We start from the raw sequence: 13,643 nt of genomic DNA, 5'->3' as shown, positions 1-13,643 counted from the left end.
CCACACAGGGCAGCAATGCAAACGCCAACACACAGAAAGACGCTGATGCCATTCGACTTTCCTTATGTTCACCCTTCGGCAGCAACCGCACAGCAATACCTTGACAACCACATGCCATTATGACGGTTGCCTATATATCAACTGGCACGGCCTTCGCAGCTATTTCTGTCAGCTATTTTTGTGCCTACGCAACCCCTCTTTCACAGCTGCAGCTCCAGCGACACGGTATATGCGCCGTAGAAGACGGGTGTGGTCACTAGCGCCTGGTGGTGGGAGATAGCTGTAAGCTTTCCTTTTTGTGTCAAGGAGGTGAAGGAGCGCGAGATTGGAGGTGTCAAGTCGTTTTTGACGGGTTGTAGATCCCATCCTGTTGGCAGCCCTGGTTGCATATGGCTACGGCCCTGGCCACCTGGGGCGGCTGGATCAGGGACGCGGCAACGTGCATACGGTAACTCTGCTGCTGAACAAATAGCATGGCTTGCTTCCTATCTCGCAGTTGGCACAAGCTTGGGCTCTACAGATACCACGGTACGGCCAAGTAAGCATCACGCAGAGTACATGCACCAGGAACATGCAACAGCAACATGATAGTTGACACCAACTCCAACTTTGTGACCTCAGCCCCCTGGGCCCTCAGCTCCTCTCGTGCACAGCGCTTAATGCCTGCATGGCGCGTCTTCTTCGCCACACCGTGCCAGGCAACCACCAACACGCAACAAGCAACGTCACACACCTGTATCCCTTCGTGGCGTTCCTGACGAATAGCCATAACCGTCAGAATCCGCGCTACTCCACGAACCTTGCCCTGTCAACGCAACCGAATTCGACTTTCATGCAGCATGCCACGCCATTCCCTTTTATTCTGTGTCCATGCAGCCGCTTACTTAGATTCAGGAAGTCAGAAGGCTACGGACATGGTGCTACATGTTCCCCATCGACATGGACCTTTGTTTTTCCCAACGCGCCTCCGGACTCCAAGGAGTTAGTGGGGCCACATGGACTTCGACGATGCAGTTGCTGCAGCCCATTTCCAATTTCCTCTCACAGCTGCAGCTGCAGCCCCTCCACCGCCTTCTCCAGGTCACTGCGCGACATCTGCGATTGACGGCCGCGCATCACCAGCAGCTGCTGCACCTGCGGCCGCCGCCCCTGCACCAGGCGCCGCAGCTCCGCCTCCACAGCAGCGGCCTCTAGCTTCGCGTTCCCATTGCCCAGTGCGGCGCCCGCAAGGCCCGGGCGGACCCGGTAGGAGGTCTCGCCGGCAAACACCCGCACATTGATCAGCTGACGGACACCCAGCCGCTCCTTGAGCTGAGCCCATGCAGTCGCAGGGGCCTGCGTGATGCCAGCTGCCGCCATCCCCAGGTTAGTGACCAGCAGCGGCGTCTTGGCCTGCGCTGGGAAGGCCACCGCCTGCCAGGCGTAGGCCAGGCTCACGAGCAGCGGCCCATCCGCTGCCGCGGCACCGCTACGGCCAGCAGCTGCGGCGCCTTTGGCCGCTGCATGCCAGGCCGCTGCCAGCAGCTGGTCTGCCTCGCGCTCCGACAGCAGCACCACCTCCCCGCCCGCCAGCACCAGCAGCCAGCCCACCGGTCGCAGGTAGTCGTTCAGCGGCTGGTCATCGGGCGGGTCCGCGATGGCGTGCAGGTAGTTCTGGGTCACGTACACCTTGTCTGACCAGGGTACAGCGTCCATGGGCTGGGTCGGGTCCTGGCTGTCCAACCAATCCACCGCTGTAGAAAGCGGCTGCAGCGTGCCGTGCGCGGTGGCTGCTTGCAGCTGCACCAGAGTGGAGGCTGTGCACGCGGTGGAGTATGATGGCCAGTCTGTCTCCAGCCGGGGCTTCTGCTTCGGCGGCTGCTTTTCTACCTCCTGCTCCTCCTCTTCCTCCTGCTCCAGCTCCCGCTCACACTCCTCGTCCGCGCCACTGCCGGCGCGGACGGAGTGGCCCTCGCCGTAGCGCGCCGCCAGCTGCTCAAGCTCATCTACGATCTTCGCTGCTGCTGCTGCCGTTGACCCAATGCAAAGACTGCTATCAGCATCGCCGGCTGTTGCCGGCCTGCCGCGACTGCCGGCGGCAGCCCGGGCTGCTGCGGCACAACTGTTGGTGCTGCCACCTGCGCCACTGCCACGGCGTAGCCGCGCCTGCTTCGCGGCCGCCGCCACCACATTGCCAACGGGGTGCGGCGCCTTGCTGCTCGCGTAGAGCTCTCGCAGGCCCAGCACCTCATCCTGCACAGAGCGCTCCGGAGCGCCGAGGGTGGTCGCGAAGTGCAGCCCCTGCGCCGCCCACTGCGCCACGCCGTGCAGGTTGGCGTCCACGGTGTTGCCCATCACCCACGCCAGCACGTCGACAGCGCGAGGGCCTGCGGCTGCAGCAACCGCAGCCGCTGCGCCGCCAGCTGCTCCGGATGCTGCGGCGTACTCCACCACGCGAGCAGCAATGTCAGCGGTTGCAGCGAAGCGCAGTGCCTGGCCGCGGCCCAGCTGCCGCAGCCGCCCCGCCGCCTGCATGAGCTTGTCCTTGCACACGCGCGGCCCCAGCGTCAGCAGCCCGACCGCGCTCCGCTGTAGCTTCAGGTCCGCGCCACGGCAGCGCGCCTCATCATATAGCACGAAGTTTTCGTGCTCCTGCAGCGGCGAGCTGGCTCGTGGCAGGCAGCGGCCGGTGTGCTCCAGTACCACCCAGCCGCGCGCCGCCTCATCAAAATAGGTGACGCCGCGGAAGCCAAGCTGCTGCAGGCGCTGCAGACGCGGCCCAGCTAGCAGGAACACAGCAGCGCGCCTGGGGGACGGCGGGCGAGGCAGGAGCGACGGGAATGAGCAGTTGTCAGGACGTGCGCATAAGGTTACAGCAAGCCTTGCGGCCCGCCGGCAGAGGACCGGACGGATTGCAGGATGGAAATTGAGAAGCAATTGGTAAAATCCGCTTAGCGGTGCTTCCGTGAAGTTCGCTTAGACACAAGACTGCCGCCCCTGTCAAACAGAAGAACTGGGCACCTGTTGCTGGTGCCCGCCATCAGTGCGCCGCAGTCCTGTACCGCATGCGCCCCAGTGTCCAGCGCCATCTGCAGCAGCGACTGCCACACAGGCACGCCGCCAGAGTCCTGCGGTGCGGCGGAGGTAAAGGGTTAGCACCGCATCACCTGTACTTGCTGGATGCCGCCCGGCGTTGTGTGGCCTAAGTCATGAAAGTAAGCTGGCGGTGTATGCAAGTGCGCTCGACTGACGCCTCACCTCTACAGACGGCAGTGTGTGGAAGCCACGAGTGCAGTTGATGATCACGTCCAGCATCCTGCCGTTCGTGGCCTTCAGGGCAGCGTCCTCTGGCACCGCCTGGTGCACGCGCAGCGGCAGTAGCCGGTAATTGTCATTGGTGCCGCTGAAGCCCATGACGCGGGCGCCCGCCGCCGCCAGGTCCCAGGCACTCGCCCCCAGCCGCTGGGGGTACTGGCGGGTCTCGGCCGGCAGCACACAGAAGCGCAGCCAGAAGTCCACCACAGCGGTGTTGCGGCGCAGGTGGCGGTGCATGGCCGCCATCTGGGAGCTGCTGCTGGCGTCCAGCTGGTTCACGTCCGCAAAACGAGCCAGCTCGTCTGCGAGGGTGTGCAGATTGGCCACAACACAAGCTTGAAAGAACCGTCGCATAAAGAGCCAGGGAACGGCACTGGGAAAGAAACCGCGCGGTTAACAGCAGCTTGGTCACGGCTGCAAGATCACATGTCAGCCACTCAGGTGCATGATGTTGTGATGGGTGCGAACATAACATGTGCTGTAAAGCATGTGCTGAAACAGTACACTACCATGAGCACACCAGCAACGTGCAACCAAGCAATTTCTCTCCCGTCGCACTCCCTCGCTCACCGTGCGGGATGCTGTCAACCGAGAGCTCCAGCCACTCGCGATAGTGGTCCGCCGCCGCCTCCTTGCCCAGCCCGTGCAACAACCGATCTACCGCGGCCGTGCACTCAGGCAGGGTCAGTCCGTCATAGCGGTATGCCAGGTGCGTCAGCAGCAGCGCCACGTCGGGCTGCGCGAACTCGGACCGCTCCGAGGGCGTGTGCGCGGCACCGTACGGCACAGCCATGCGCGTCCGGGCACGTGTGGCGCTGCTCGCGGTGCTGGCTTTGCGCCTGCAAGCATGTACGGCGGCGTAAACACTAAGACAAAACTCAAGCACTTCTTCTTCAGTTCTTTAGTTGTGGATGCGGTATGCGCCACCCTCACTTCCCTCACCTGTCGATGCCGTAGTCGACCTGTTTCCGCAGCGTCAGGCCGTGCCTCAGGATGCCGCAGCCCAGCAGCCCACGAAGCGCCAGCACGAACTCGTACAGGCCCGAGCCGCCGCCCGGGCCCGTCAGCTTGGCCATTAGCTCCTCGCCCAGCGCCTCCTCGGCACTCGTGTTAGTGCCGGTGATGCAAGCCACCACCCGCTCCTGCATAGATGCAATACACTTCTTCTGTAGAGACCTGGCGCTATCCAGGTCGTACGTCCACCAAATTTCTTGTTGTTGCGGGCCGTCCAGGGAAGGTGCACACATGTGGTCCGCACCTTCATCTCCGGGTCCAGCAGGTTGGCCATCTTCTGGAACTCGAACGGCAGGTGGTCCAGCACGTGACGTGCCAGCTGCTCGTGGAAGGCGGGCAGGGCGGCCTCCAGGTCTGGGCCCGGCAGCAGCCGCAGGCCGCAGAACATGCCGGCTGTGGCAGCTGCCGCCACAGGGTCCATTGTGCCTCCGGATGGTGCATCCTCGTCCGGACTGGATGTCATGGGTGGCTCCAGAACACGGCTGGCGTGCGGCAGGAGGAGCTCACCGCTGTTGGACAGGAAGGCGATGGAGTCGAACACAGCGCGGATGGCGCCGGTGCGGGCCTCAAAACTGACCAGAGGGGCCTTGCCGCCACACGCGTAAATGAGCTGATACCTACGTGGGGCAGCAGAATGAAGCTACATGAGCAAAGGAACGGTTTGGACCGCACAGCTACCAACAGCAGTACTTATGAAACGTTCCGCTGAGTGCCCATACCCGGTAGACCTCGTGCCTACCGGTGGTGCAGCAGCTCATCGCTCTCGTCCAGGATGCTCAGGACGGGGTCGCGCAGCAGCGCCGCCAGCTGTGTGACAACCTGCTGCCGCAAGCCGGGCGAAGCACTGACCGCTTCCGCTGCAGCCATACAATCTTGCGTGTGATCCAGAAGGAGCTCCTTCCATTTGAGCTCCAGCGACAGGCGGTGCTCGGGTGCCACCAGGAGTACTCCACGGCCCTGTGAGGACACATGCATGCATACCGTCAATGGCCAGCACGGCACAGAGTCTCCGGCAATGCGGCAACAAGACATACTACATACATATACTCAGGCATCCTGTCAATGGCTGGATGCAGGCAGCTTACACAATGCAGCTTGTAATCTGAAATGGCTGGAGAAGTGCGAAGCATTGCCAGCTTATGGGCCCTGCTGTCGCTCACCTGCATGCAGTGCGCCAGCGCCGCCCGCATGCGCAGCACGCGTGCCGGCGTGAGCTCGATGTCGCGGTGGAAGGGCATCGTGAACAGCTTGCGGCCCAGCACGCCCGCACACAGCGCCCCGTGCAGGTAGGCATAGGCCTCATCCAGCAGCGTGGACAGGAACGCCAGCGACACCTGCACGTGGAGCGGGCATGGGCGCGGGGGCCAGAGGGCCCAGCGAGTCCGGCACGTCAAGCGTTGCCCCTGGGAGGGGCGGGTCGAGTAAGTAGTTGGCCTAACACAGACCCATCCCCGACCGCCTCACCACGCGCTTGCCATCCGCCAGCGCCAGCACCAGCATGGGAAGGATGACGCGCGTCTTGCCCTCGCCCATGTTGAGCTGTGCGATGGGCCCGTCACCGCCTTCCATCAGCATGCGGGCCACGGTGTACTGCTGCGGCCGGATCTGCAGCTGCGACTCCACCTCAAACACCAGCCACTCCGGGTGCGCCGCCGCGTCCCAGGTGCGGTGCACGCCAAGCTCCTGCAGGCGCAAATGATTGCATTAGCTGCACGTGGGCATGGCGACCACTTCCTAGCATGATTACTAAGCCGATTCCTCTTTCCTTGTGCTCTCCCAGACACCGCCAGCAGTCGCCATGCCACTCACCTGCACCAGCTGTGGCAGGCAGTCATCGCCCGCCTCACGCGCCGCCGCCAGCGCCTCCACCCGCCCCAGCCTGTCCTCCAGCACACATAGCTGCAGCCACATCCCCATGCGCTGCTGCAGCTCCTGCGCCGCCTCACGCGACAAGAAGGGGTTGAACTCAGCGACCAGCTCGGGCCGCACCGCGACTCGCATCAGGTCCAGAGGCCCAGCTTCGGGTGCGGCAGCACCGGCCCTCAGCAGGCGCAGGCTGCTGCCGTGGCAGCCCACAGTCACCGGCACCAGCGCCAGCTGCCTGAGCAGGTGCGCCTCCAGGCTGCGGCGGTGCGCAGTTGTGGTGCCCTGGCAGAGCAGGGCAATGGCAAGGTATGAACATCAAATACCGTCCTAGCACTTACTGTGTGCACCTTGCAGGGCTGCATACAATACGCAGACGTAACACACGCGACCCCAGGGGGCTACCAACTTGCCAGGAGGCCGCCAACTTGCCTTAAGGCCACGCACGCGCTCCAGGCACCCTGGCTTGACGCCATACGCCGCAAGGTCCGGCTGCAAGTGGTGCGCCTCCCAGCTCTCGCGCAGCTCAGCGTGCATGTCCGCCTCGAGCGGCCGCAGCGGCACGTGAGACGCGGCAAGCGGGTAGGGCGCCGGCGCTATAGCTGACCTGCCCGGTGGCACCAGCAGCAGGCTCTGCAGCTCGGCCTCCGTTTCCTTCACGAATGTAGTTGGAATCGCCGGCGCTACCTCCAGCACGGAGATCAGCTGGAAATGCCGTTGCCGACGCCAAGCCGGTGGCCCTTTGCAGGGCAGGAGCCTGCCCAGAGTCCGCTCCTCCTCAATAGGCGTCAGCAGCAGGCGCGGGTTCACACCCCAGCCTGGTGGCAGGTCCTCTTCTGCTGCACGCCAGCGCGCTGCGTATGCATGTGCATGGTCGGCGCACAGGCGCGGCATAACCGTGCGGTCATGTGCATCAAGGGCGGAGGTGTTGCCACTGCCGGTGCCCGGAGCAGCTGAGCCGCCAACTGCCCCTGCAGTTTGGGTAGCCGAAGACGATGGCAGCGTGCCCGCCGCTGACGCTGCGTGCAGGTGCATCAGTTGCGCCGCGCTGGCGGCGAGGTCGTGTGCGAGCAGGTGCAGCCCCGGCGCCAGATGGCCGCCTAGACGCTCCACCGCCGCCAGCTGCTCCGCCTCAGCCGCCCCAAGCGGCCGGTTGATCCAGCACTGCCGCAGCAGCTCCATGGCCATCTGAGCCCCGGTGCAGCGACTGCCCGGCTCCGGCAGCAGAGTGGAGGTGGCGGCGTAGAGCGCCGCCAGCTGCAGCCGTGCTAGGCGCGTGCCGGCGCGCATGTGGCCGAAGCGGCCGTGCACCTCATAGCATTGCACTTTAATACTGTCTGAGCTGCGTGCTGGAAGGGTGATGCAGACAAGCGCCTCCACGCCAGTAACATTACTGCCATCGCCGTTGGCATCCCACACGCGGCTGGCCACCACGCCCGCTGGCACCAGCACCAGCACCTCCGCACGCTGAGCTCCTACAGGCGCTACGGACGGCTGCGGGATGCGCTCCAGGACCAGGTACTGCCGGAACTCGGGCAGCGTGTAGGTGACTGTGCCTGTTGCGCCACCGCCCGTGTTGCAGCGCTCAGCCAGCTGCTGCACCCGCCTCAGGCGGTAGCCGGTGTAGTTGCGCGATAGCAGCTGGCAGCAGCTGGCCTGGTGCGCGCCCAACTGCTGCTGCCCAGCCCCTGGCGCCTGCTGCTCCATGCTGAACTCCAGGCCACAGCGGGGCAGCTCGAACGACGCCTCGCCGCTGCTGACACTGATGAAGGTGTGGATGAAACGCGGGTCCTCGAACTTGGCGAGGATAGAGTCCACAACCTTGGATCCCCGCAGCAGCACCAGGCGGTCGAGCAACGCCGACTGCGCCGCGGCTGCCTCGGCTGCTGCCTGCCCTTCAATGAGCAGTAGCGACAGCAGCTCTAACCAGTGCTGTGACTGCTTATGCAGGGGCACACGCCGGCAGTCGTACTTGCTGGGCGTTGCTGCGCTGATTGGCAGCCTCAAGCTGCTTGCGCTGCTGCCACTGCCAGGCAGGCACTTGGCCAGGTAGGCGCAGTCGTGCTCCTGGAAGCTGCGCGGCCGCAACACCAGCACGCCGCGCTGCCGGCTCAGCCAGTGGCTGTGCAGCTCGCGAAGCCGCACCGGCAGCTGCTCGCCCCAGCCGCGGCAGCTGCTGTCGGCCCCCGCGTCCAGCAGCTCAAGCCGCTCGCTTCCGTTCTCTGCATCGACCTCCGTTATCACCAGCTGCACTGACTGCTCGCTGGCTGCTGCGGCGCACAGGCGGAAGTCGTAGAGCCGACCCCGTACCTTGCGCAGCGTCTGCAGCACCATCTCAGTGCCGCCGCCCTGCTCTGTACCCCCAGCAAATGCCACCTCGAAGTTGAAGCTGCCAAAGGTGCGGACGTATAGCGGATGCTGGACAATCTCTTTGGGCAGGCGGCTGGGCGGGCAGCCGTCGAACAGGACGGTGCCATCCAGGATGTTGATACTGTAAAGGCGCCCGTCCGAGCCCTCCGCCTGATAACTGGCTGCTGGCGGCTGCTGCGCTAACGTAGGGTATATTAACTCATACCAGTTCAGCGACGCCGGTGTGCGCTCCAGCACACTTGCCACTGCGGCCGTGAGCACTGCGTCCTCGCGCCCGCTGATCAGCTCACGCAGCCGCTCCACACGTGACGCCATGACGTTGTGCGCGCGGGCGCGCAGCAGCTGAAGCTCCTTCAGCTTAGCAGGGTCATCCTGGAAGGTCAGGCCGTGGCAGATCTGAACCATCAGCCGCACCATCACCGCCACATCCGCTGCCTGATGCTTCTGACCGGTGCTGCTACCAGCAGGCGCCAGCGGGCCGGCGCCGTAGCACAGCAGCGCCATCACCCGCCAGCGCACCTGCCGCGCCAGCAGTTCCGACACGCGTCGGTCATCTCCCGCTATTCCTGCTGCTGCATCCAGCTCCGCCTGCAGCCGGTCTGCCTCCCTCATGGTGATGACGGCAAAGCGGCGCGCCACGGCGCCGCACGGTGCGTGCCAGTCCGCCAGGTAAGCCGCCACCTCGCCCAGCAGCAGGATGGCATCGTGATCTCGCACCTTGCCGTCCAGAGTGTCGGCGAGGGCCCCCAACTCCGCACACAGCGTATCCAGCACATCCCCAGGCTGCTCCCAGCCCGTGCGCCAAAGCAGCTGAGGGTGCCGACTCCTGGCGGTGCTGCTGCTGCCAGCCGTGCTGATGTGGATGGGCCCGACATGGAACAGCAGCTGCCGCAGCAGCAGCTGCACGGCTGGTCCGGTGAGCGGCAGCGCCTGGTCCTGCCGCCGCAGCACCTCGCACAGATTCCGCAGCTGCTGCAGCGGGTGGGCGCGCATGCGGCCGAACTGCAGGAACTCGCTCTTGGACAGCAACTCAGTCGGGCAAGATTCTGCAGTGAAATGAGGGCGAGTTGGGCGGCGTCTTCCTAGTCTGCCAAGCAAACATTGACATGCAGTGGGGGGCGCGCGCTTCGGGGGAGGAACGACAAACAACCAAGTAAAAGCAAGAAGGGTCCGGTGTACGGCACAAGGCGATGGCTCAAGGCTTACGCACCTTGATTCGCTAGCGCCATGTTACCACGCTCTCGCGGTGTGGTTTCCCCCGTCCCGTGCTGGTGCGCCGCCCACTGCAGCACCGCCGCCTTGCCCGGCAGCCGCACGGTGAAGAACTCCTCCACGGTGGTGACATCCACACGCGCGAACGGGTTGAAGCACGTCGGGAGGCCGCAGCCGCTGTCGGCGGCGCTGCCGGTGCCGCTCCAAAACAAGTGGGGCTCCAGGGAGTCTGGGTACCACACGCCATCGGCTGGCGAGTTGTAGTGGTCGATGCTTGTGGGCCCAACCTTCTGAGGCGGCTCGCCACTCGCGTAAAGCATGACGGCGCCATCCTTGCCATCAAAGGTCTGAGTCGGTATGGAGATGTAGGCGCGAACTGCGCGGCGCTCGTTGTAATAAGCGACAACAGATGTGGGTGGCAGCTGCACCGACACAGCTGCATACACAGCTGCCAGCTGCGGGCTGCGGCCGTCCAGCGGCCGCGGCAGCAGCACCTGCTGCCCCAGGAAGCTGAGCCGCGACAGGCAGCGGAAGGCCGGCGGCATGTGGAGGAAGAACAGCCACCGCCGCGCCAGGCCGTTTGCGGCAGGCAGCGGCTGCAGCACCGGTGCCGGCGGTTTCTCCAGACTGCTGATGCGGGACGTGCAGCTGCTTTGAGCCGACAAGTTGCTGTTGATGCGGGTCTTGGTGTGATCGTATTCCCACGAGTAGTAGTCTGCCCGGCTGAGCTGGGTCCGCAAGCTTTGCTCAGTGACCTGCAGGGACGCCAGTTCCTGACGCGCCTTTGCCAAGTCACCTTTCTGCTGCTGCACCTCACCCCAGTGGGCGTCCACGCGAGCTGCCGCGTCTGCCCTCTCCCTGGCCAGGATCTGCTGTAGCAGGCTGTCCTGCCCTGCAAAGCGCTCGGCAAAGTCGAAGGTGCCACTGCCGCCGTCCCGCAGTGAAAACAGCGGCGGCCCACCGCACTGCTGCTGCTGGTTGAGGTACGCCGCCACCGCCAGTAGCGCATCCACCGCTGGCCGGTCCGACAGCACCAGGTGCCGCAGGTCCTCAAACTGCAGCGCAGGCCCATACTCGCGCACCAGCGGGTGCCGCCGCGCCACCGAGTCATGCGCCAGGCAGTAGGCGCACCACACCACCAGCAACTCGCGGCTGCGCACGTCCGGCTGCATGGCGGACTGCGCCGCAGGCGTTTGCAGGAAGGCGTGCAGCGCGTCGCGGTACCCGTCCACAACCGCCTCCAGCGCCTCCAGGGTTGCATCCGACAGCTGAGGCCGGCTGCTGCTCCCCGCCGGCAGCAGCGCGGTGACTCGTGTGAACAACTCGCGCTCGACGGAGCGAAGCACAAGCTGCGCCGTTGCGTCACCGGCAGGCTTGGACCAGAGCGCTGACTCCAGCATCTGCTGCATATCCACGAAGGCAGCGCCCGGCTTCAGTAGCGGCGCGGAGCCCAGGTTGGCCTGGGCGCGCTGCAGCGCTGCCTCCAGACCGCCAGCAGTCCGCTGAGCCGGCGGCAGTCCCGGGAGCACACCGGCTGGAAGCGCCATCTCACCCAGTGCGTCCGGAGAGTCCACGTCAGGCAAGCTTTGCTGTTCCGCCGCCTGCCACGCCCGCTCTGCCGCCACCCTCTCCACCTCCGACCGTGACATGTCACACGCTGACACAAAGGCCGACACGTCCTCGCCCTCTGCCGCCAGGTTTGCGGCCTTTGCGGCAGTGGCGTGCAGCATGTGCATGGCCGCCGTGAGTGCGATCGGCGTGGCGGCTGCTGCGGGGCTGCTCAGGCACTGCACCTGGCGGCGCAGCAGCCACAGGTCCATGTGGGCCATGGCGCGGCGGAACAGCAGGTCGGGCTGCTGCTGTGGGCCGCACAAGCGCATGGACTGCAGCGAAACCTGCGTGCAAACGCCAGCACCACCGGTACATGAAAAACATCCCATCCTTGGTGCGGCGTCGTGTATGACCCATACCTGAAGCTGCTGCCAGTAAAATGGCCTTACTTTGCTCTTTTGCGCGCCCCAGCGGTGGGAGAAACATGACGCAACCGGAGCATGCGTTCGATTTAGCCAACGCATGAGGCGCACCTGCACGACAGCCCGCACCAGAGGCCAGCAAGTGTTGCGCACGGTGTCGTGGCCGGTGTGTTGCCCCACATCCGTAGTGCCGCCGCGCGGTTGCGGCAGCTGGCTCGCCACACCGGTACCGCCGCGGCCCCCACCATCGTCTTGCTCTTGCTCCCACAGCCGCTGCAGTGCCAGCCCAGCGACTTCGACGATGAAGGCAGGGGTGCGCTGAAAGCTCTTTTGACCATCCTTGGCCTTGGCATTGCAGCTCTTGGTGATCAGCTCGTGCATGATGCCCAGCACGCACGGCAGGCCGGACTTGGGGATGGTGTTGCCGCATGACCACACGGTGGGCGCGTTGTCGGGGCCGGCAGCGGGCTTGGCGGTGTGCTGTACCGAACCGCCGGGGGAACTGCGCGCCGGGCAAAGAGGAAGGAAAGAGGAAGAGTGAGTTCAGCGGGAAACAATGGCGGCCACGCACCCAACAGCATCGCGTGGAACTGACAAGGTGCGCCTGTGCGTCCGGTAATCATGAGATTTTATGCATATACCAGAGCCCTCACCCGTGAGCCTCGAAGCGCCAGCACTCCGATGCCACCACATGAAGAGTTATGTGGTCTGGCTGTGGACGGAGGTCCTCACATACCGCCAGTGCCTCACCGGTATCACCCCCGAGCGCTCCGGTGGCCAGGAGCGCGCAGCCGAAGTCGGCAAACCACGTCACCTGCTGGTCCGACGTGATGTAGTTGGCGGTTGCGGCAAGAGATGTGCGGTCGTCAGGTGTGAGGTCCGCCCAGCAGCTGCTGGAGAACGAAGTGAACGAAGCGTCCGATGTCGCCGATAGCTCGCCTGACCCAGATGCCAGAGGCAACTGCGGGTAGGGGCACACAGAGCACATCGATTGGCAGATCGGCAACATCATTGTCGCAGAGGCCGAAACAACGTAGCAACATGTTAAACATCAGGCTGGGAACTCGTAGAGGCAAGTCGTGATTGCAGAGGAAAGCAGAGTGGGGGCGCGGACTAGCGGCGGGGAAAGCAGCTCGAGGCAATCAAGCAGGCGTTACGGCTGCGGATCTGGCCCAGCCCACCTGAGCCACGAACTTTGCAAACAACTCCGCAAGCCCACTCGCAGTTGCATCCTGCTGGTGTGCCGCGGCTGAGAGATGGGGGAAGTCGTAGATGGCGTGGAGAAGGGCCGAGTCCTCGCACCATCCAGCCGCAGAAGGCGCGGCCACATTGCTTACTTTTGCCATGCTAGTCCTTGCCGTTCGCTGCTACCGCGGCTGCTATGTATCGAGCCGAAGTCGACCAAGCGCAAGTCAGTGCATCCTGGATGGTCGCAAGCGTTGGCACACGATGCTGGTATGCACGGTGTCCACAACCTTACAGCGAAAGTGTAAGTCTATGCCGCTTCTTGTAAGTTGATATTAAGCCTGTAAGCGTTGAGCGGAGGGCTATGATGGGAGAAGTTCGCCCGTGAAGCGGAAAGCGACCCGTGACCTGCTGCCAGCGACCCGTGACCTCGCAGCCCGATTCTGCTTTAATCAATCGCACCTCACTGCAGTACAACCCTGCGCGGCGCCGAGTCCTATGTGGCCCGGCTGTTCGGTGCCTCGGACAAGTGCGCTGATCTGGGGAACGGAGGGGAACGGGGAACAGCGGGGACTTGGGTTGAGGTGTGGGGTGGAGGGTAGCGAGTGGGGGTGCCGTGAAAGCTGTAGCGACTTGAAGCATACATATGTACCACGATCAGGAAGGGCACCTATGGGCTGCACAAGGGACGTGACCGAAATTTCGGCGCCCAGCAAAATCTGCTGACCAATT

General features: G+C 64.3%; 1 protein-coding gene across 1 annotated transcript; it reads right to left on the bottom strand.

Moving 5' to 3' along the window:
• Nucleotides 1-337: 337 nt before the first annotated feature.
• On the bottom strand, nt 338-13,459 carry CHLRE_16g651450v5 (uncharacterized protein). The gene is made up of 15 exons (XM_043070805.1): nt 12,908-13,459; nt 12,380-12,687; nt 11,838-12,228; nt 9,752-11,648; nt 6,604-9,587; nt 6,118-6,456; nt 5,773-5,991; nt 5,469-5,642; nt 5,048-5,265; nt 4,553-4,925; nt 4,237-4,436; nt 3,865-4,133; nt 3,238-3,596; nt 3,001-3,107; nt 338-2,785 (listed from the first exon to the last, which is right to left on the bottom strand). The coding sequence occupies exons 1-15, from the start codon at nt 13,070-13,072 to the stop codon at nt 1,042-1,044; spliced, it is 9,747 nt and encodes a 3,248-aa protein (XP_042915448.1). The 5' UTR covers nt 13,073-13,459; the 3' UTR covers nt 338-1,041.
• Nucleotides 13,460-13,643: the final 184 nt, after the last annotated feature.

This window comes from Chlamydomonas reinhardtii, chromosome 16 (genome assembly GCF_000002595.2).
Source record: "Chlamydomonas reinhardtii strain CC-503 cw92 mt+ chromosome 16, whole genome shotgun sequence".
Lineage (NCBI taxonomy): Eukaryota > Viridiplantae > Chlorophyta > Chlorophyceae > Chlamydomonadales > Chlamydomonadaceae > Chlamydomonas > Chlamydomonas reinhardtii.
This window is presented reverse-complemented; position numbering and strand designations above follow the sequence as displayed.